Source organism: Solea solea, chromosome 8 (assembly GCF_958295425.1).
Source record: "Solea solea chromosome 8, fSolSol10.1, whole genome shotgun sequence".
NCBI lineage: Eukaryota > Metazoa > Chordata > Actinopteri > Pleuronectiformes > Soleidae > Solea > Solea solea.
Genome location: NC_081141.1, coordinates 22,305,027 through 22,326,633, shown reverse-complemented (window position 1 = coordinate 22,326,633; position 21,607 = coordinate 22,305,027). Strand labels below are relative to the sequence as shown.

Here is a 21,607-nt window from a genome sequence, read left to right as displayed (position 1 = left end):
TATAAATACAGACCATTAACGACTCTTCTTCTTCTTCTTCTGATTTTATTTGGTAGTAACGAGTAACAAAGATGGAGGAAATGTGTAGTGGAGTAAAACACTGCAGAGCTGGAACATAACCCCCCCCCACAGTGATACAATACTGTATAATAGGTGGAGAAACGAGCAAACGGCTGACGAAAGGTCACCGTGGTGTTGTTTGGAAAACACGCCCAATGAAACTCACAACTCTTTATCATACATACCTTTCTGAATCGAGTCAACGCACCACAGTAAGGGAAGTGAAAGACAACAACACCCAAGGAACCAAACGGTGTCGCAGAATTGTATCCCCCGTTTGAAAGTGTGCTTGATTGTTCCTATGCTACTGAGCTCTAGGGCTATGATCAACAATCTGCTGATAAAAACAGGTGTGACACTACAGTATGTTCCAATATACATAAATCTAAGGAAGGCCATACTGTATACTGAGATTTCTTTCCCCCAAGAAATAGTCTAGTCCAGTGTGGTAACATAACGGAGTACAAATACTTGAGGATGAAATTCACGTATCTGTACTTTACTTCATAATAGAAATTCATAGCAACTTTTACTTTGACACCGCTACATTTCCCCCAACTGTCTTTGTTACTCGTTACTACCAAATAAAATCAGAAGAAGAAGAGTTGGTAATGGTGTGTATATACTGAAGTAAAGTTTATATCATGAAATTACTTTTGATACCTACACTAAGTACAGTAAATGTCATATATTTAAAGACTTTTACTTAAGTAATATTATTAAAAAAAAGTGACTTCAACTTCTACCAAAGTCATTGTCTGGTAAAATACTTTTAGGTAATAAAGTAGAACAGTGGTTCCCAAACCTGTCACAGTCTCGTACCCCTTCAGACATTTTGACCTCCAGCCATGTAACCCTTACACAAATAAAATCGCTCAAGGTAATTTCTCACCAAATAGATTACAGAAATACAAAAATTACTAGCATTTTCAGTGAGCAACACCAGTTTACTTTACTTTTCTACTGCAACATTTGGCTGAATTTGACTGTATGTCTATTTAGAATTAGGCCAGTTTCAGTATGGCTGTTTGCAAACTTTCCTCCAAGTACCACAAGAGGAAGCTCGCGTACCACCGGTGGTACACACACATGCCACAGTTTGAGAACCACGGGTCAATGATAAGAAAAGCTTTTTTTCCAAATAATGATGTTAGATACAAAAACAATCGAGAGGAATAGAAGGAGTGAGTCAAATGACAAAAAAAAACAACCTTGTTAAACAAGTAACCAAGGCTTTAAAACAACGCAAATCACTGTGTGTAATATTTCTGATATATTGATAAGAGCGCTTTAAAGAATCAATACACCATGAAATATTAGTGTATCGATAGTTTCTTACACCCCTACTGAGCTAACATTAAAAAATACCACCCAGGTTAATTAACCACCGTATCTCTCACAGTAGGTGCCCCCCCCCCCACACACACACACACACGCACACACGCACACACATGCCAAGGATGAGTTAACTGTGGGGCACCACAGAGAGAAAAGGTCACCTGACATCATGTGCGTTATACTTGTTTGTGTTAAAATGTGTTTTCCATAAGAGGAAGGTCAAGTTTTGCATGGAGAGATGTGAAATAAACACAACGTCTGACAATAGATGAATTAACGGAACGACGAGTGTGCTTTTCCATCCTGGTGTAAAGTGACATATTAAAGGGAAACCACCAGCACACACACACACACTGCCCTATCTAACTATCTAATCTACCATTATTCACCGACACTTATGCGTCTAAGTCGTCTTCCTGCGAAGCAAAATGTGTCAGCACAGTCTCTTAATTACACGCTGCCTGCTCAATAACAGAAACCCCCAAAGTCAGTCCAGTAGTTTTGTGGTTCATGAGCAAAACCATGCAGTTCCTATTAAGACAGAAGTGATAAAGTGTATTTATAGGCATGCCCACAAGTCACCCCCCCCAACACCACCACCACCAGCACCCCCACCAGCACCCCCGAGGACGTGCATTTACAGAACATCAGATAAGATTCATGCATGTGTTTAGTTCTGACTCAGACGTTTACATCACCGTCTGTCATAGATGAGGAGGAGGAGAGTGGACCCATGTGATCATAGTCTCTCTATCTCTCTAATGTCGTCCAAGTCAATCTTTGCCACAATTTATTTCAGATTATTTGGCACAGGATGGACTTGTAACGCGATTATCAGCTCACTTTTAGAATTGAATTCGTCCATGTGACGTCTTCATGACCTCCAATAACAATCAGACAGATCAATAAGATAGACAGCGAGAGACAGCTAGATCGATCATTTGATAATAATATCATAAATGAGATGGATAAATCTGCAACTACACACGTTACACAGTAGTAAAACTATATAAAGGTGAATTGGAACTTGTTAAACATCCTTCTTGACTCATTCATAAATCTTTCCATCATTTTTTCTTTTTCTTTGAGTTAATCAATTACAGCCGTTTCCCTGTGCGGTCCAAAGACTTTTCGTTCATTAAACAGCAGCAGCAAATCATAACAAGGAGTAATAAGTGAACACAGTGGACGTCACCTATCACTCTACATTAAAACAGGAAAGGGAAAGAGACGATAAATTATTAAAACTCACTTTCATTAACTGAGGGACACACCAGGTTCCAACAGAACACTATGTTGTCATTTAACCCATTCAAAAGACTCAATTCACTCATTTTAATTTTAATAATCGCTTCCACGTCAATCCAAAAGAACTTTTAACTCTCCACTGTTCAGCCAGGTCTTTTTTTTAAGCTGTTTTGTGTGAGTTCACTACACTTACTTAACAGTGTTTTATCTTAATTATATAGTTATTGCGCTCTTTTTCAATACATCTTACATGGGTTTTATGTAAACTTCCATATTCATGTATCTATCTGCTTTCCATAGAGCATATTATTGGTATTATGTGATTATCTATTGACTGACACTGAATTCATATCCAGTAGAGTATGTGCTCGGTGCATCATTAAAGCTGCAGTGCGTAACTTTTGGTATTTGTCTTTGTTGTTGTTGCTATTTAGTTACTGTGAACAAAAACATTGCGTCTGTTTGCCTCGTCCTTCATGTGAAAACAGGCACTGTCATGCAATACTATCAGACCTGACTGATGGAGCGCTTGTGTGTATACACCGGCAGCACACGGCGGGTGGAAGTTTTTTTTTTGAGCAGTAAAATTTACTTTTCATGAGTGCTTCTTTGTATTTTCAGTCACATTTGAACCTGTTTGTAGACGCCTCGCTTTAGTAGCACCATGTTGCTGTTGCCTGCGTCTGTCGTGACATGAAATGGTTTACTTCCTGTGTGCAGTGTGGGACTGTCACTAGGCAAAACACCACTATACCAAGCAGAGCTCAAGGCATTTGCCAACTAAGCGGCTGCTTGGGTGGAGAAAAAAAACACATTTTTTATTTAAATCTAAATATTTTTACATTTTAAGATCTAAATAGTGTTGAGCAATAAGAAGTTATTTGGATTTATTTTAGAAATGTAGTGGTATGATTTTCCCCCATGTACCACCAGAGGAAAACTCACGTACCACTGGTGGTACACGCACCACAGTTTGAGAACCATGGATGTAAAAAACAGAACTACAACAAATGCAATTTAGTGTGTTCGTACATACATACATACATACATGTATATATATATATACACACATATATATAAATAATAGTGGGGTTACATTTATGATTTGTTTTTTCTGTTGTTCCTTTTTTAAATATGTAAAACAGTGAGTGTTTATGCATGAATAAAGTGATTATAAAACATGTTTGTCCTCACAGAGGAGACTCAGTCAAAACAACAGGCCTGAAGCCAGATGTTTCTCCTGTAAGAGATGTCCCACAGGACAGAGAGGGACGGGGAAGAGAGCGGGGAGGTTACAGAAGGAGACGCTCTCACTGTGTATGTGTGTGTGTGTGTGTGAGTGTGTGTGTGCTGCTGCTGCCAGGTGGAGGCGATGTCGCTCCTCCTCTCTCGTCTCCTCTCCTCCTCTCCTCTCTGCTCAGGCGCTTTCTCTCAGTCTGCTGGGTGAGATCATTACAAGACACCAGGCTCCAGGACCTGACATTCACGGGAAAAGCAGAGAGAGAAAAGGAGCGCGAGGGAGAGAAGACGAAGAAGAAGAAGAAGCAGAAGAAGAAGAAGAAGAAGAAGAAGAAGAAGAAGAAGAGGGAACCGGTGATCCGACGCAACCGGCGACAAACAGCGACCCACAGCACCGTGTCCAGCCTCGGCTCTCCTGTGCTCCGTGCTGACGCGTAAAAAGCGCGCTCTCGCCGCTGACATTTCCCCGCTGGATTTTTTGGGCTTGTAGTCGGATGCGGGCTTGTTTTGACTGCAGTAACAGTGCTACTCACCCCCACCACCGCCACCGTCACCTCCTCCTCCTTCCCTCCTGCCTAACCGAGTAGCGGATTTGCGAGGGATCTCAGCTTCGGCGAGTGAGCAGCGATCCTGCGCGGCTTCGCAGACGCACCGCGCACCAAAGCAGCTCGCACGCGTCAGTCCGCAGGAGCACTGGACAGATCTGATTTCTCTGAGGAATTGGACACAAGCGCCAAGTTTCCGATTGGGTTTTTTCTCTCTCTCTCTCCCCTCCTCCTGTTTTTCTACCTTCCTCTGTCATCAGATCGAGTGCAGAAAAAAAAAATCCTATATTCGCCTCTTTTCCCCCCTTCCTTCCTTTCCTTTGCTTCCTCTCCCTCTCTCCAAAGCACCGTTGACGCCATTTTCCTCCGGGTTTTCTTTCAAAAATATACCCGCACGGTTTTTTTTCTGCACCGTGTGACAGCTCCCCGGGAGGCTGTCATCCCATCCGTCGCTTGCGTAAAATGTGTCCAAATGGATTGTAAATGATCGTGATGAAATATTTACACGTTCGAGCCGAGACTGTGACAACATTTAGACATGGGTAAGTAGCGCCGGTTGACTGGCCACATTCCACACCTGAATTCACCTCATGTTATTATTATTATTTAAACATGTTAGATGATATAAAGTCATATAATGCTTCTCATTTCTCACGTTGCATGCCTTCATTTAGCCTCTGACATTATTTTAATTTAAAAAAAAAAAAAAAAATGTATGAAATTATGTGAGAATTGCTTGTGGGCACATTCCAGAAAAAAAAAAAAAAATCGTCTAAGCACATGCATGCGTGGACACACACGAGCACACGCACGCAGCACCTCATGCAATGCTGTTCCCACTCAGCCTCAGTTCCCTGTTAGTGCTTCATGCTTGGTAATTGGGCGGCAGTGAGATAAAACAGCCAATTAGGTCAATGGGATGAAGTGTCCAGTACTACAGTGATGAAGGAGCAGCTCAGCACTGCTGTTCACACTCTCACTTCACATGTTCCTCTGCTGTGCTGGACCTCCTGCCTCCTCTCTGACATTGATAAGTCTGTCACATACACACAGCCTCACAGTGTGTGTGTTTGTGTGTGTTTGTGTGTGACACAGGCAGCAGCCAGGTGTTAGCCCTTAAATGTCACACACTTAATCTGTGAGGAGTCATGTAAGATCTCTTTTTTGTCTTTGGATGTGGTCTCTCTCTCTCTCGCTTGTTCTGGGTGAAGCCAGTTGTGCTTTGAAGTTGCAAGTTGTGGCAAAGACACTCAGGAGTGACTGCCAGGAGTGAGTGTGGGTTTCATTCCTGACTCTGCATTGTTCTTCATCCACACACACACACACACATGCCGACACCACCACACTGACAGCCATTTGCACGGATGTAGTGATATCAAAATCTCACAATACGTCCACGGTGCAGTATTTATTGCAATATTGTGTTCGTATCCACGCTGCGATGATGTTGGCAGCCCATGGCCAAGAGGAAAGGAACTGGGATGGGTCCAGGGCTGGGGGGCCCCTGAGCAAGGCACCCAAATCCCCCCATTGCTCCCTGGGCTCTTGTGTGTGTTCACTACTGGTGTGTGCAAAAATAATTAATTCTGTTCTAGATATTGTTATAGCACAGTGTTTCCCCTGGACTTATTTTTAGTAGTTGTGTTGTTGTGATGGCGTGGCCCACATTTGCTCAAAGTCAAGTCACAGTAGTTTTGAAATTAAACGGCCTACTACTCACTATTTGTGTCTCAGTTTGCAGCGTTTGTGCTCACGAGTGCAAGTTTTGAGTGATAATCATTTAGTTGCATTTATTAATTACTGTGTGAAGTTTCAGCAGCGGTGTTTAATAGTCTAGCAGCGGCGCACTGCTGCTACATAATGTAGAGAAAACACTGTGGTATCCATGGTGTGATATTAATTTTGATAGTAATATACCTCTGAGTAGCATCGGGAAGTCCATTATGCCGAGGCTCTAGCAGTCTTTTTTTCGAAGCCTGCGCCACACTAGAGGATTTTCAGATCGGACTGGATTTTAAAAACATGGGAGACCACAGACAAAACAAACTTCCCAACCGACGTTGAATGTTTTAATCCTGAGAAAGCACTAGACGAGACGCAGGACCACACACTTGACGTTAAATCAAACAGTTTCAGGGAGGAGATTCCAGGGATTTTGAGATCTCATAGAAACGTGTGATGTTTTATGCTGAGAAATGCAAAAATCCCCCAAAGAACTGTGGATGAAGTCATGGCTGAGAAGACGGAATCAACTTGTCTTGTACAAGTTACAGTTCTAAACAAAAAGTATGCAACATCAACTCGCTGTCGTTGGGGTTCTGCTCACGCCCCCAATCGCTGTCCAAGTCGTAACTATTAAACAGGATTAATGCTCACCATTTGAAATTGGCCAGACTCTGATGACATGTCTGTAAACCCCTCACACTGTAGGATAATTTGGACAGATAATCTGTTCAAATCAGACTCAAATTGGGAGGTACCCACGATTGTCGGAAAGGCCAGATTGGGGCCAAAATCTGGCCAATTATCCTCTAGTGTGGGGTGGGCTTAACAGAGAGCTGGTAGAAAAGTATGTCTGTGATGGGATTATGTACTGGCTCTAGCATGTTTACTCACCTTCCGAATCCTTTGTTGTCCATTACAGAAAATGGATGCCGGTTGTTTAGTTAGAAATTGACCGGGATATCTTATCAGCTCTTGCTCTATTGTGGAAGTGGGGTTGTATACACTTGATTTAAAAGATGCTTTGGCCTGGCTGGATCTTTGTGCCTTGCAATTTCTCAAATATGTTCGGGGTCTTGGTCACTGCTGTCTGGCAGTTTTGTCTGTCACCCTTTCTCCTTTTTTGACATGGGAAACCAACATGCAAAAATCACTAACAATCACATCCATTCTAGATTTATGGAGGCAGCAAGTAGAGAGCAAAAGGATGTTTCTTTTTCAAAGTGGCTCACAGGTAGATGTCAGAGTTAGTGTGGACAGGAGTGATGGCCGTGCTTTAACCGGGCATCCAGAAACCTCCAGAGGATAGAAATAGAACAACTTCAGTGAGTCAGGATAAGCATGGAAATAAGAAAAAGGTCAGGTCTCAGGAATATGTAGAAACGAAGGTGTGGAAAAGAGCACTGCATTAAAAGCAGGAAAATGGCACGAGAGGAGAGGCACTTGTAAAAGACGTGCGTGACGAGGTGAAGGGAAATGGGGTTAAGGGATGGATTCAGACTTAGATGGAACCATCGATCTTGTCTCTTTAACAGGATTGGGGGAGTTAAAACTCCGGCAGTGTTCTCGGGGCGTAAAACTATGAATCAGGCTATTAAACTTCCTCCTGGGTAATGAGAAGCCCATGCCACTTTTAAATTAAAGCATGAGAAATCGAGTAGGTGTATCCCCTTCTCAGCTGGATTCCTCGGGTCGAAATAAGATCACAAGAGATGGTGGGGGGAATGCAAATGGGATCCAAGGACAAATCTTACTGTTGGCAGCCGCTCTTAGCAAGAAATTCAGCTCTGGAGTACCTTTTGGCAGAGCACACAGAGAAAGAGAGAGGGAGAGGTAGGTGGGTAAATGAAAGAGGAAGCACACACAGAAGAGGGGAGAAAACAGAGGTTGGGTGGGAGGGTGAGGTGAGGAGAAGGAGGAAAATAGTTGGGGAGTAGGGGAGGTGTTTTTTTTTTTTTTTGCTGACAGCCATTTTGTGGCTTCTGCTGCAGTTAAAATGGTTTAACATTCATCTGCGTCTGCAGGGTAGTTAGGTGAGGATGGTTTTAGTGCTACCTGGCATATGGCTCATCCAGAGGAGTGTGTGCGTGCAGGGCGGCACATAGTGCCTGCAAAGCCATCATTTTCTATTACGGCTGTCTCACACACAGTACTTATTGACTGTACTTCTAGTCCTATTGCCAAACGCACGCTTGGCGCTCAACTAAGGGGTTTGTGTTTTGCATATCATATCCAAGGGGCAATCGGGAAGCGATATCACCCGTAAGAATCTGAATTCCCATTTTGAATCCTTGAGATTGGCAATTTGGACAGTGCCACGTTGAGATTTCGCAACTGGTAATTCAGACGTCACCTGGAACCAGACTCGTATTAGATGATACCAGCTGTCAATCACACTGGTGTTCACTCATATGTGCCGTGCTTTATTGTCTGTATTGTCCGTAAATGGGAACATAATTTAAAAACTGACATGTTCAGTTGAAGAGGACCTACAACTAGCATTTCAGGCTATGTCTATTCAGTATATTCTTACTTCCAGGCTACCCACAACTGGCAAACCGGAAGAAGACGTCAGGATATCTAACAGAAGAGCAGAATGGTCAATGTAGACTGGGTAAAAAAAACCCAACCTCCTCCACCTCCACCTTACTCTGCACTGATGCTGAGAACAAATAGGCTTCCAGCTTCAAAAATCACGCCTGTGCCCTCTTGATTTGGAGGCGGTAAAAAGCTGGGGCCGTTGTTTTAGATTTTTTTTCCTCCTCCCAAAGTTTGGATCCTTCTAGAAACATGGGTTTATATGATTGCCCCCTCACTCCAGGGCATGGGATAAAAGAGAGAGAGAGATAAATGAAAACTGAAAATGGCAAACAGACAATGTTCATCATCCCTCTGAGATACTTATCTGGAGCCAGGGATGTTCTGAGCCTCCACTTCACTCACATCAAAGAAATGAAGGAAAAAACAGACTTTACCTTTTGTAATCACATGGGTGTTTGGTGTGCTGGTGCATGTGTGTGTGTGTGTGTGTGTGTGCATATGAGCTATTTGTGAGTCCACCTCAGGCATTGGGCTGCTGGGTATGCAGCCTTAAAAGGTTGTGTTTCTGCTGCCATCTCTCTCTCACTCCCTTTTCTCTGTGTCTCTCACTCAGACTCCCTCTCTTCCTCTGTTATGTCTGTGTGTCTGTATCATTCACCATCTCCCTTCTGTCCATCTGTACTCCATTATCAAAGCTTTATCGTAATTGTTTTCAAAGGACGAGGCAGAACGCTGGAGGAGTGTCTCGTTCACATCCAGCACAGGCACCTTATGCTATTTGAGAGGGAAGCTGGTTAGAGCTGGCAGTTTTGAGAACATAATAAAGCTATTTATGCAGCGAGTCTGGCCGCTCACAATCACCCTGCTGTCTGAGGCCGGTCGAGGTGTGTATGTGTGTGTAAAGAGTGTGATAGAAGAGAAAAAGAGAGAGGGAGAGAGACAGCGAGGCTCAGGCTGGCTAGGCAAGAGAGGCCCGAGGAGGGGTCAGTCTTACATAAACTCTCAGCCTCTCTGCCAGTAACGGAGAACTAACACAGCTTATGGCACCAAGCAGGGAGCGAGGAAGAATAGTCTTGACCCAGCTAAATAGTTTACACAGCAATAGCCCACAGTGAAGGTTGTACTGATGTATGACACCATTTTGTTGTCATACTGGGTTGTACAGTGGTTGTTAGGGGGGAACTCAGTACGTTTGTACATGGACAGTTAAGTTGAGCTACGGTTGTAGCCTGACCTAGCTGCCGAATCTGCCGTTTGTCCCACCCACCTTACAAACACTAGTGGGGAATCGGTGGAAAGGTTCGGTTTGGTACGGTATGTATTTTTTTGCGTTTCCATTAGGAATAGAAGCAAAATAACTGTCCTCAACCATTTCATTTCTGGCACCCTTCCCTTGGAGTAAAATGGTACGGTACGTTCAGGCTGACTGGGTGACAGAAAAACGTCACTCCCTTGCGACGGGGGGTTTCTTCAACACCTGCCGTCTATTCTCATCCAAAGCTTGACATCTTGTTGAGACAAACAGCCACAAACCGAGCTGCTGGACGTACTCCATTGTTGTCTGCTGTGTCATCTTAGCTGTCGCACCGATGCCACGTGATGCTTCTGCCATCGAGCAGAGCCCACACCCCGTCTAGCAAGTAAAGGTATTCAGCCGAAACGTAAGCCTGACCCAGGGCTTCACCGTTACGAACCCTCCCATACTGTTACAACCCGAAGCGTACCATGGTGGAAACACAGCATTCATATTGGGTGTTTCCTGGTTGACCGATCATTTGACCTACAACTTTAGCCGGCGGGTAGTTGTGATCCTGTCGAGTGCCATGTTGTGTCCTTCTATGATCCATTAACTTGGTTAAAAATGTAATTGATTAAGCTGATAAAGGTTTTCTTGCTGTTGTTTTATTCTCCTACTGTTTTTGGGTCAAAGTCCAGCCAGGGGTGGGAACTGTGGAGCATGTGCACGGCACCCAGGCCAGTTTCAGCTTGACTGAACACATACATGCAAAAGTAATTTGCCTCGCAATCGCATTATCTGGTGTGTGTTAGTGTTCTTTGAGAAATTTGATTTAGTACAATATCAGTTGCACTAACATGTTTACATGTATTTTAAAAGTCCAGTTTTAGTCGGACTAACAGGATCATTTGTTCTTTTTCTAACGTCATTACTGAGCGAGTCTTCAGGGCACCACCCAAGTGGATAGGTTTCTTTTGGATGTGTGTGTTTGTGTGATGTTGTGGTTGGCAACTGCCTCTTTTTCCTGTCATTGTCCTCAGTCACATGGCAGACGGGGTGGCTTTCACACATGCCATCAGGGCGAGTCATGAAGCTGACATTAGAGACTGGGAGGACCAAACAGGGTCATGTGGGCAGTACGGACTGAGAGTGAGTCCTTGGTTTATCCCCATAAAACTTAAGTTATTCAAGGACTGCATGCAGCGGCGGTTCTGCACGTTTCAGTCCATTAAATGCAAATTGTCTTTGCTGACCACTTTCCAAAGCATACCTTAAGTTTTTGGACTGATTTCTTCACTTCCAGGAAGCCGGGGGTATTATTCATGTTAATGGGGTGTTAAATCATCTTTCAGAGACTTTCCTGAGATGATCAATTTTTACTTTCACCCGGGAGGTAATGTTTTTGTCTGCATTCATTTATTTATGTCAGCAGTATAACTCAAAAAGAAAAAGACAGATTTGGATAACACCTTCAAGAGATGAAGTTTACGCTTCGAGAAAGAAATTAATAAAGTTTGGTGGTGATACATATGTGGATTCAGGATTTATTTAAAAAAAAAATAAATTGCAATATAGGTGGGTGTATTGTCATTGTGGGAAACTGAATGATGCTTTTGTGTTCGCTGGGTGCGTTCTCTAGTTTCGTATCAATATATCGCTCAAAGCTGTCTTATAGCATCAGCTGTGAGGACTCTTTTCATCAGAAGTATTCCATTAAGACTAGAACTTTTACAAAGATTATCATTTGATTAGGTTTGATTAGAAACCCAAGAAAGTAGCAGGAATGACACCAGGTGTGATCTTGGTGATCATTTGAGCATGAACCAATGCAAACCTTTGTTGTAACAAGTGCTTATTTAAGTTATTATTGCCATTCTGTCATTTCACACCAGTCTGGCCATTCCCCTTAGACCTCTAGCATCAATAAAGTCTGAAAGTGGAACGTTTCGGTTTGGTACAGTACTGTACATATTCTCTATTCTCATACAAAGCTTCACATCTTGTTGAGACAAACAGAGCAGAATGACGTTTGATGTCGTCATTTGTTGCCGTCGCACAGGATTTTACCATTCCAAACTGTCCAGTACCATGATGGAAACACAGCATGAGGCATTTTCACCCAGAAAACTGCTGCTCAGTGGATACATTCTCTTATTTGGACCGTTCCTCTGCAAACCTTAGATATGGCTATATGTTTAAATCCCCGTACATCAGCAGTTTTTGAATTGGACCAGCCTGTCTGGCACCAACAGCAGGGTTCGATAATGCTCGATGTGAATTTCAGCAGGTCGCCTTGACCATGTCTACTTGCCTCTAAATGCATTGAGCTGTTGCCGTCTGACTGCTTGATTAGATATAAGCGTTGAAAAACAGGTGTAATTAAGTGAGGGTTGAGTGCATGTAGCTGCTGGAAGATCATTTTTTAAATGATGGTCTTTGTAATAATTCTTGAAAGCAGCTCCTCCTCAGAGATGCAGTAAATGTAATGATGACACAGAATGCTCAGAGTTATAATAAATGACTTTCCTTGGGTAGCTTTTGTTCTGTTCTGTTTGGTTTCTTTTCATCCTGCACTTAATGAATTAATCAATGACAAAATCAATGACTTCCAGGGAGGCGGGAAATGAATCAAGAAGTTATTACTGGTTATTTAAGTCTTGTTTCTCGTCGCCAACTTTACCACAGTGACGCTACCGGACTGAAAGACCAGCTCCTTTTCAACAAACCTAAAGGTTTATAACAGTCTATGATTCATAGAGAAAACGTTGTTTTGTTTTTTTCCATTTGTACTTAATCTATAAACCCAACAAAGGAAACATTGACTCTGACCTCAGGGTTGAACACTGTTTGTGTGCAGTCTTTACACAGACAGGTTGGTTGAAATACCTCTGTGGATTATGATAATTCAATCACACTGTAAGCATGTGTGGTGTGGTGTGGGGCCTGTTGGGTATTAAGATGGGGGATCAGCTGTTAGTACAGTAGCATGGGCTGGTACAGCAGTGCACACACAGAAAAACACAGTACAGTAGATAGTGTCAAGTGCTTACCGTAACCATGTCAGACTGAGGTGGGTAATATTCAGTGTACGCTTTCAAACTTCTGTTCACTTGGGTCACTATAGGTCTGCAGCGAGTTGTTAGCTTTCACTGGAGTCATGTCCGCGGGTAGTCTGGGTTCACATCAGTGGAAGTGGTGTCAGTCTGAGCCCCAGTGTGTGAGACAGCATTCCCCACTTCCAGCTCAGTCATGCCTCGTGTCATATTGACTGATGGGATTCCCTGGAGCTATAGCGAGAAGTGTAGTCCAATGTTTGTTTTGGTTGCTTCCTGCTCGTACACCTGTGTGTAAGTGCATGCCTATGTCTGTCTGTGTGTGTGTGTGTAATATACTTCTGGGTCTGCGTCGAGGGAAATTTGAGACCCGAATCCTCTGAGAAATGGCTGCCGCAGCCGCTCCTGCAGAGAGTGATGGACTAGCAGTGACATTTCTTTGTGGAACGTGTGTGTAGTTATGTGCAGACGTGTGCAGAGCATGCATGTGTGGAGCGATGCCACTGCATGCGTGTGTAAAACAGCTCAGACTCTGGTTTTTCCAGACCAGCTCGTAAACCACATCTGGGGAAAGAATTTAGATTCCTTCCCTCCTTCTTTCTCTGCTGCTTTCCCCTTTCCCCCCTGTGTGATTTCCTCCCCTGTTCCAAGCTCTGGTTAAAAAAACCCAAAAGAACTCAGCTTCTTTCTTTCATTCTTTTGCCATCTTCTGTCCTCAGGCTATCTTCAGCCTGTTTTCAGAGCACAGAGGAAGGATTTCTTAGTTTTGCACTCATCACTGATCAACTCTTTTTTTCTGATGTGTCAGTGTGAGTGTGAGGGACAAAGTGAGAGAGACAAGATTAGGAAGGATTGGTTAAAGAGAGAAAGAGGCTTGTGTTCATGCAGCATCTAAAAATGCTGGAAATCCACATGGAAGAAGCCAGAAGGGTTTTCGATCAAGGTGCCTGTGGGGAGTTGTGCTTCGGTCGCGTCCGTTGTGACTTAGCAAGCAAACGTTGGGATCTGCAGAGATGTTTGAAGTTGCTGCAGCCTCACTGAATTAATCAAAGACAATAGAATACCAGTGCTGCTTTTTCTGTTTAACAACCAACTGATTCAGGAGCTTTATCATGATGTCGTGACCCTCATGTGGAGGATAGGGCGGTAGAAGATGAGTGAAGGTTGCTGAAAACCATCTAGAGAAGCTTTACTCTTAGCTGTGCGGCTCCCAGCAGAGATGGGTAGGACGTGAGATGTCTCACTCCACATAAAGTATGATGTTGTTCAGGTCCACAGCGTGGAAAAAGCCACGCGGCGATGTAATTACTCACAATTACATTGGTCTGCGACTAATTGATTTCTGTCAACACCACCGACTAAGCGTTGCAGTGCTACTATGGGGATGAGAGGGCAAGTTGTTTTAGTCAACATGTGTACATGTGTATGGTTTTTTTTAAGCATAGATGAAGCCTTGGTGTTGCTTCTTTTACTAATTGTATAATTCATCTGTTCTCTCTGCAGACTGTCCCTGGCTTCGCTGTGATCCCGTGGGACAACCAACCGAACCCCAGTAGCTGACCGATAACAACCAACCCGTCGGACAGACCTCTGTTCTCTTTCCTCCTTTTGGCTGGCCGCCACAGCTTCCCCCATCCTAACTGGCTTTGGCTGGAGTGTGGATGGAGCCAAGGGATCTGGTTGGCTCGGCCCAACCCAACGAGGTGGAGTTAAAGGGAGGCAGGGTGGGGCCAAATGAAGAGGACCGGGAAGGAGCACGAGACATTGGTTTGGTGTGCGGTGACGATGTGATTAACGGTGGCATCAGTGAAGGGGAGGGGCTTGAGGAGCAGGGGGAGGGGCTTCTGGAAGAGCAGGAGTTCTCCATCAAGGAAGCGAGTTTCCAGGAAGGAAGTCTAAAGCTGAAGATCCAGACCACCAAGCGCACCAAGAAGCCTCCTAAGAGCCTTGAGAACTACATTTGTCCGCCAGAGATCAGGATGACCATCCGGCCTCCAGCCGGAGAGGGCAAAGCGGGGCGGCAGGGACGAACAGGAGGCGGTGCGGGGAGGGGCCAGAAGGATGAAGAACGAGGACCGCCCAGAAAAAGGGTAAGACAGACGAACCATGTGTGGGGTTTCCCGTGCAGCATGTTTGAGCTCAGACTTTCACTTAGGTGACTTCTTTTTATCTGAGCATCTCGCTCCCCCTCCTCCCCCTCCTTCCTCTCACTGTCAGTAGCTTCTTTCCTTGCTTGGTTACACAGGGTCAAAGTTTGCTGTGTAATTGAAACCAGTCATGGCTAGTTGAGATCACACAGTGAAGCGCACACAACACACACACTCACATAGGAGCTGAGAATAGGGCTGACATAAGCAAGTGACAGCTGGTGTCTGCTCTCTCCATTTGTAGTCATACACCCAGACCTTTCCGTGTCTCCTCTCCTCTCCTCTCCCTCTGATATCAGCTCTCATGGGTCACGCCCTCTTGAAGCCCTCCCTCCATCAAACCCTTTACACACTACACTGGTGTTTGGTGTGTGTGACACTGTGTATGTACAGGTCCTTGGGGGAATCTAGTGTTTGCAGTGTGTGTGTGTGTTGACCTACACAGTGGTGTGTGTGTGTGTGTGTGTGTGTGTGTGTGTGTGTGTGTGTGTGTCCAAACCTGACAGCCATCTCGATGTCACCGAGCCTGACAGGCCCAGCAGGAGCAGAGGCGTCATGTTGTCAACATGATGCTGGGAGCTGTGTTTTGTCATGTTGTGCTTCAGTGGTGGTTATACTTCACATTCGGGGAGGTTCCCGTGGTAATAGGGCTGCACCGTTGTCATTTTTCCAGTTACATGGTCTCGCGTGGTCAGCTATAGCTTCAGTCTACATCTATGTTGGGTGAATGACAAAAAAAAAAAAAGGGAAAGATGCAACCTTTTCCTGGAAAAATGCAAATGTGTAAAAACCTTTTCACGTAGGCTACCTTTATCCACAAGGGAAAAAAATGCTGTTACTGTGTTAGTACGACGCTGATACGATAAAAAACCTAAGTGGATTCACCTAGATTTGTTTTCCTGTGGACAGGCCCTTAGTCTCATGATCCAGCTGTGTACTAGTGTAGTGTACTAACTTAATATTACTGTATCAAAACCCAAGAAAGTGAAAAAGTAAATGTGAAGTAGACACACATGGGACAAGTCTTGTATTAAAGGACAGAAAGCCAGTGACAAGTCTGTAAATACCACTACACGACTTAATACGTATTTGCAATGACAATTATTCAAAACTAACTGCTCTTTGCACCCATAAGTTTGACTTTTTCCACACTTCATCATTGATATTCTTTTAAATGACTGGATTATTTTCATTGTAGGTCTCCAAAAATGAGATGAGGTGTTTGCTGCTGCTGTCAAACGGTTGCAAATAGACACTGATACTGATTCATACAAATGGAACATCTGACCAAACTAGACAGAAAACATGTGGGTGTTGCTTTGTCATCTCAGTATCACCCATGCATAACCTCAGTTTCAGCTTCAGTTGTTTTTTGTTTTGTTTTTTTGCAAATGTGTACATTTCTCTCCACAGAGTTTACCATGAGTTTTGTTTTCTGACCTCATGTTAACTTTCTGGAAATAAAATGTGAAAATACTCAGGTCCGCGAGGGCCTGCGTGATGTAGATTTGTGCTGACCCCCAGTCCAGTCGGTGAACACTTGTTCGCTTTTGTTTTGATCAAAACAGACAGCGAAGCAGACGCTGACCATGGAAACTTGGTCAGTGTCTTCTAGTTTTGTCCACAAACAAAAATGTATCGGTTTCTGGTCAAAGAAACCAAAAAATATTCCCATTAGCTTGTTTTAATGATTTTTTTTTTTTTAAAAACTCCCAACTGAACAAATTAGTTAAATAGTTATATATACAACACACATACTCAGTTATTGAATAAGTTATTTATCGTCTTACTGTCTTATTTATTTCTTATTTATTGTCTTACTGTTTTATTTATTGTCTAAATTAATTTTAGTAATCGTTTAATAATCCATTCATCGTTGCAGACCTGGTGCTGCAAGAACACAAGGACATGAAAGCGCACATGAAACGAGAGACGGAACGCGTGTGCGTGGGACACTTGACTGACGCAGAGAAATAGTATCGTGAGGCATGTTCGCGCGTGTGGAAATGTTAAGCGTTGTACTAGCAGCACACGCTGCTACATTATGACTGACAGGGGTTGTCATAGTGACAGGGGCGGCAAGCTGGTCTCTATTGAGGTTTGTGGTGGCAAGGGGGGTGGATGTGGATGTGATGGTGTTGATTCAGATCAGTTTCAAGCCTTCATCCCCTACGCTCTGTCCCTCAATCACACCCCCCTCCCCTCCCCCCTCCGCTCTCCCGCCTACATCCTTTCCCTCCATCTACCCATCACCTGCTACCCCAAGGGTGTAATACAGGCAGACTCACTGGAGAGGAACGGGTTAAAGAGAGCGGCTGAGCTGCTCTCCTTCTTCCTCTCTTTTCCGTGTGTGTGTGTGTGTGTGTGTGTTGAGGTTAAATACTCTCTTTGTGGTGTGTGTGTGAGAGACTGTGTGTCAGGAGGGGATGGGGAGGCGAGGGGAGGGTGGGGGGTTGGTGAGGGGAGCAGATGGACAGCCTCTTTGCACTCTCTTGCATTGTGTCCAAACCTACTCTTTCCCTCTTTCTGTCCTTATCTTTTATCTGCCCCTCTCTCTCTCTCTTTCTGTGCTTTTCCCCCTCAGTCTTTTCTTCCCTCACGTTTTTCCCTCTTTTCACTCAGTCATTTTTCCACCATTCTTTTCTTCCTCTTCCTCCCGCTTTCACCCTCTGTTGTCTTGTAGCAGATGGCAGCGTGGGGCAGCAGCAGCAGCAGCAGCAGCAGCAAGAGAGCAGAAGCCAGAGTGTAAGCAAGTGATGGGGGAGAGGGGGAGGAGGAGGAGGAGAAGGGGGGGAGGTGGAAAGAGGAGGAGGTGGAGAAAAGAGGTGGGGGTCAGGCATATGGAGAGCCTGGTTAAGGGGCCCCCTCAGAGGGAGTGTGTGTGCATGTCGTAGTGTGATGAATAGAGAGAGGGGGGGCAGGATACAATAGATGCCCATTAAGACAGAGATTTGACTCTAATAGATAGAGAAGGGGAGCAGACAGACAGACAGACAGACAGACAGATAAAGAGGTAAACATATAGAATGGTGCAAAGAAAATGCCATTATTTCTCTTCTGTTATTAAAACGTTTAACTTCCAGTTATACATGTAAGTTAAATCTGGAATTTAAAAAGAAATGCACACATTTTTCACTCCTCTAATAGAAACTGTATCAAACAAATGACTAATAAATAATTCATTTAACAGTGAGGGGAGAAAAAAGAGGTACATTTGAATATAAAAGTGTCAATGACGAGGGATCAATCAACAGAGACTGGATACGAAAAATATGTACAACAGTGACCTTTTCATTCCTTCCTCACTCCATATCACTTCTTAACCTAAATGAATCACATAAGAAGTATATAAATAATACATTTCTTACATATTTCACCTTTAAAATCATGTCGATGATGAATAATTAAAACAAGCTTTTTAAGCTTCTTAAATGTGAATATGTTCTGGTTTCTTTGCTGCATGTTACAAAGAAATCATTAAAACTGATTAAGTTCAAAAACAAGACATCATTTCCGGGTTTTTCAACATTTTCTGACATTTTATAGACCAAGAACAAGTCGATTAATTGAGGAAATAGTCAACAGATGAATCAGTCATTAGTTGCAGCCCCAGTGTTTTGTGGGAAAAATCTATTACACAATGAAGGAGACGTTAAAGATGATTGCTAATCAAATTGTAACCTGTCAGTGGGGCTCCACGATCTTGAATAAATATCAAATTGTGATTGCGATGTGATTGGCAATATCAGAGAGAATGGTCATTTTTACATCGTCTTTCTCATTCTCATTTGAAAAAACGTATCTAAAATGATGACTGTTTGACATTTGTGCAGATCTGCGCGGAAACAAAGTTCTCTTCAGTCCGTGGAACAAGACGTGTACAAATCAAGACAACAATAATTCACCTGAAATGATATTTTGACACACTGTATTGCGATTTCGATTCATTGTTCAACCCTACCCGTCAGGTTGAAATCGCAATTAGATATTTGCCAAAAACATAGTCCAGACATACTCATACAAAAGTGTCGGTTACATGAGAGAATGTCTTCCAGGAAAACCTCACCCTACCATCACCTTCATGGCGAGGCATCTCTGCCCGGGGGGGGGGGGGGGGTCAGTGAGCAGACATGCTGTGTCACGGGACAGACCCACAGACATGCATAAACGGGATATGATGGGCTCCGCTTCTCTGTCTCCGGCTGACATCACACACATGCTGGACGTCGTCTCCCACACAAGCTCTTTGTCTGAGCGTGTGTGTGTGTGTGTGTGTGTGTGTGTGCTCTCGCAAGATGAATGTATGTCTCAACTGATTGGGTCCTGGGTCAACCACCACATCACTCCTGCACACACACATACAGACACAGACACACACACACTCTACCGGTCCGATGCCTACACATGGTGAGACAAACACACTCGCTCACCCGCACACGCACACAGACAGACGACTCATGTTGAGCAGTGATTGCAGTTAGAGAGAGTGTTTTCCTGGTTATCTGTCCAGTTCTCTGGACATGCCAAATGTGGCTCTTAATCCATTTCGCTATCTGTGGGAAGAGATAAGGCAGAGCTTTTCCAGCAGTCCTGACCAGGCTGTGTGTCGCTGTCGTTAAGTGTGTGTGTGTGTGTGTGTGTGTGTACGTGTATTTGTATTAGTGGGTGTGCGTGCAACGCTGACGCTTGACACACACTTATCTTGTCTTGACAGCCCCTCTGCTTGGTGGTCCCCCTGACTGTGTGTGTGTTGCAGCTTGGTGGTCTCCCAGCAGTGTTTGGGATTATTATGTGTTAGTCAAGTGCATTCAAAAGGAAATTAATGCCGCCATAGTCGCCACATCGTGCGTGTGTGTGTGTGTGAGCATGCAGTTCGTGCACATGTGTGTGGGTCTGAAATCGTTAGCCTTTTGATGTGTGTGGTTTTTTTTATCCCTGGCTGAGACGGCGGTTGGTGACCTGAGGGACTTGATGAGCTCATAAAATAGAATTGTGTGTGTGTGTGTGTGAGAGAGAAGCAATCACAGACTGATTTATGAATGTGTATGAAAATTGACTAATCACCCCGTGTATATACGTCTTCACTTAATCGCGTCTTAGACACTTTTTAGGCTTTTGTTTTGGTTTGTGTCTATATATGTGTGTGTGTGTGTGTGTGTGTGTATGTGTATACGTCCTTGCTGTGAAATCATTGGGAGTAGAGCTGGGAATGCTTTAAGGGGCGTTTCCCTGTGGTTGGTGGGGGGATGGGACATGTGTGTGTCTGTGTGTGTGTGTGTGCATGTGTTCCTACATGCTGGGGAGGGGTGAGTGATTTAGCACCACTGAAACACCAGCTGTCCATCTGTGTCTGACCCCCATACACACCCTGTACACACTTGAAACACACACCGGCACCTACACACACACACACACACATGCTCACCAACATGCACATGCTTCTGTGGATACAGACACACAACTCCTCATGTCGACCCTCTGATCAGCTCTTAAGTATCTCTCAAAAACCTAAGGAAGTCTAGACAAAACACAATCTGTTCATCTGCCTTTCACACACGCACACACACACACACAAACATACAGTACATTGCACTAAGCAAGATTGCTCCTTAATCAGCTCTGCAGTAGCGCTGGTGCTGCAGTGTATCCACAGAGAATGACTCTGCAAGGTCACTCCTAGTGAGCTCGCACACACACAAACACACACACACACACACACACATTTAGTCACACAAAGGAACACTGGAGGCTGGCAGAAGAAGAGACGAACTTTGACCTGCTGGACATTCAAAAGTTGAGGTAATAGCTGGACTCAACTGTTGTGTAAGCCTCTGTGTGTGTGTGTGTGTGTGTGTGTGCATGTGTGTGCGCGCGCAGTGTATTGTTTGTTTGTGCGAGTGGGTCAGGGGTGAGACAACTGGAGTCTGGCCTTTGCTTTCTTACCCTCAGGGCTGGATTTGGTGTGTGTGCATGTGTGTGTGTGTGTGTGTGTGTGCTCTGACCATTTGGTTGGAACTGTAGCTAATTCCTCAGTCAGACGCACACATACCATCTTCTCAATCTGTCCCAAAGGTCAAGACCCATTCATTCACTATTGTGTCCACTCCCAGCGGGTTCCTGTTCCTCTCCAGCCAGATGTAAGCAGACGTTGATCAGTCAGTCCAGCTCGTGTTCCATTTTAATGAAGACCTGCGGCGGTTATTTGTGCTTGGGAGAAACTGCAAGTCACTCACTCAGTCAGGGAGCACTTAACCAGCGGAGATGGAGGCGTCTAACGCGGTCAAACAAATGCACGACCATGAGATTTTGAGGTCGCTTTACAGCCGACAGTCGTTTCTTAAAACGATACAAAAGCAGACTTCGTTCAGCGGAGAAGCACGGAGACACCGTCCGACCGTGGTTTTGATATGGCAACATCATTATATTTGTAGACAGTGTGTAAAATAAATACAGGCGTGAATCTGTTTTTTTTTTCTT

The 21,607-nt window shown here is 44.1% G+C and overlaps 1 protein-coding gene across 1 annotated transcript in view; it reads left to right on the top strand.

Moving 5' to 3' along the window:
* The first annotated feature begins 4,048 nt into the window (after positions 1-4,048).
* Positions 4,049-21,607, top strand: part of setbp1 (SET binding protein 1) — a 42,383-nt gene continuing 24,824 nt past the window's right edge. The window contains exons 1-2 of the mRNA XM_058635327.1: positions 4,049-4,972; positions 14,487-15,073. Coding sequence (XP_058491310.1) covers positions 14,645-15,073 — 429 coding nt within the window. The 5' untranslated portion in view covers positions 4,049-4,972; positions 14,487-14,644. The remainder of the gene's footprint in view (positions 4,973-14,486; positions 15,074-21,607) is intronic.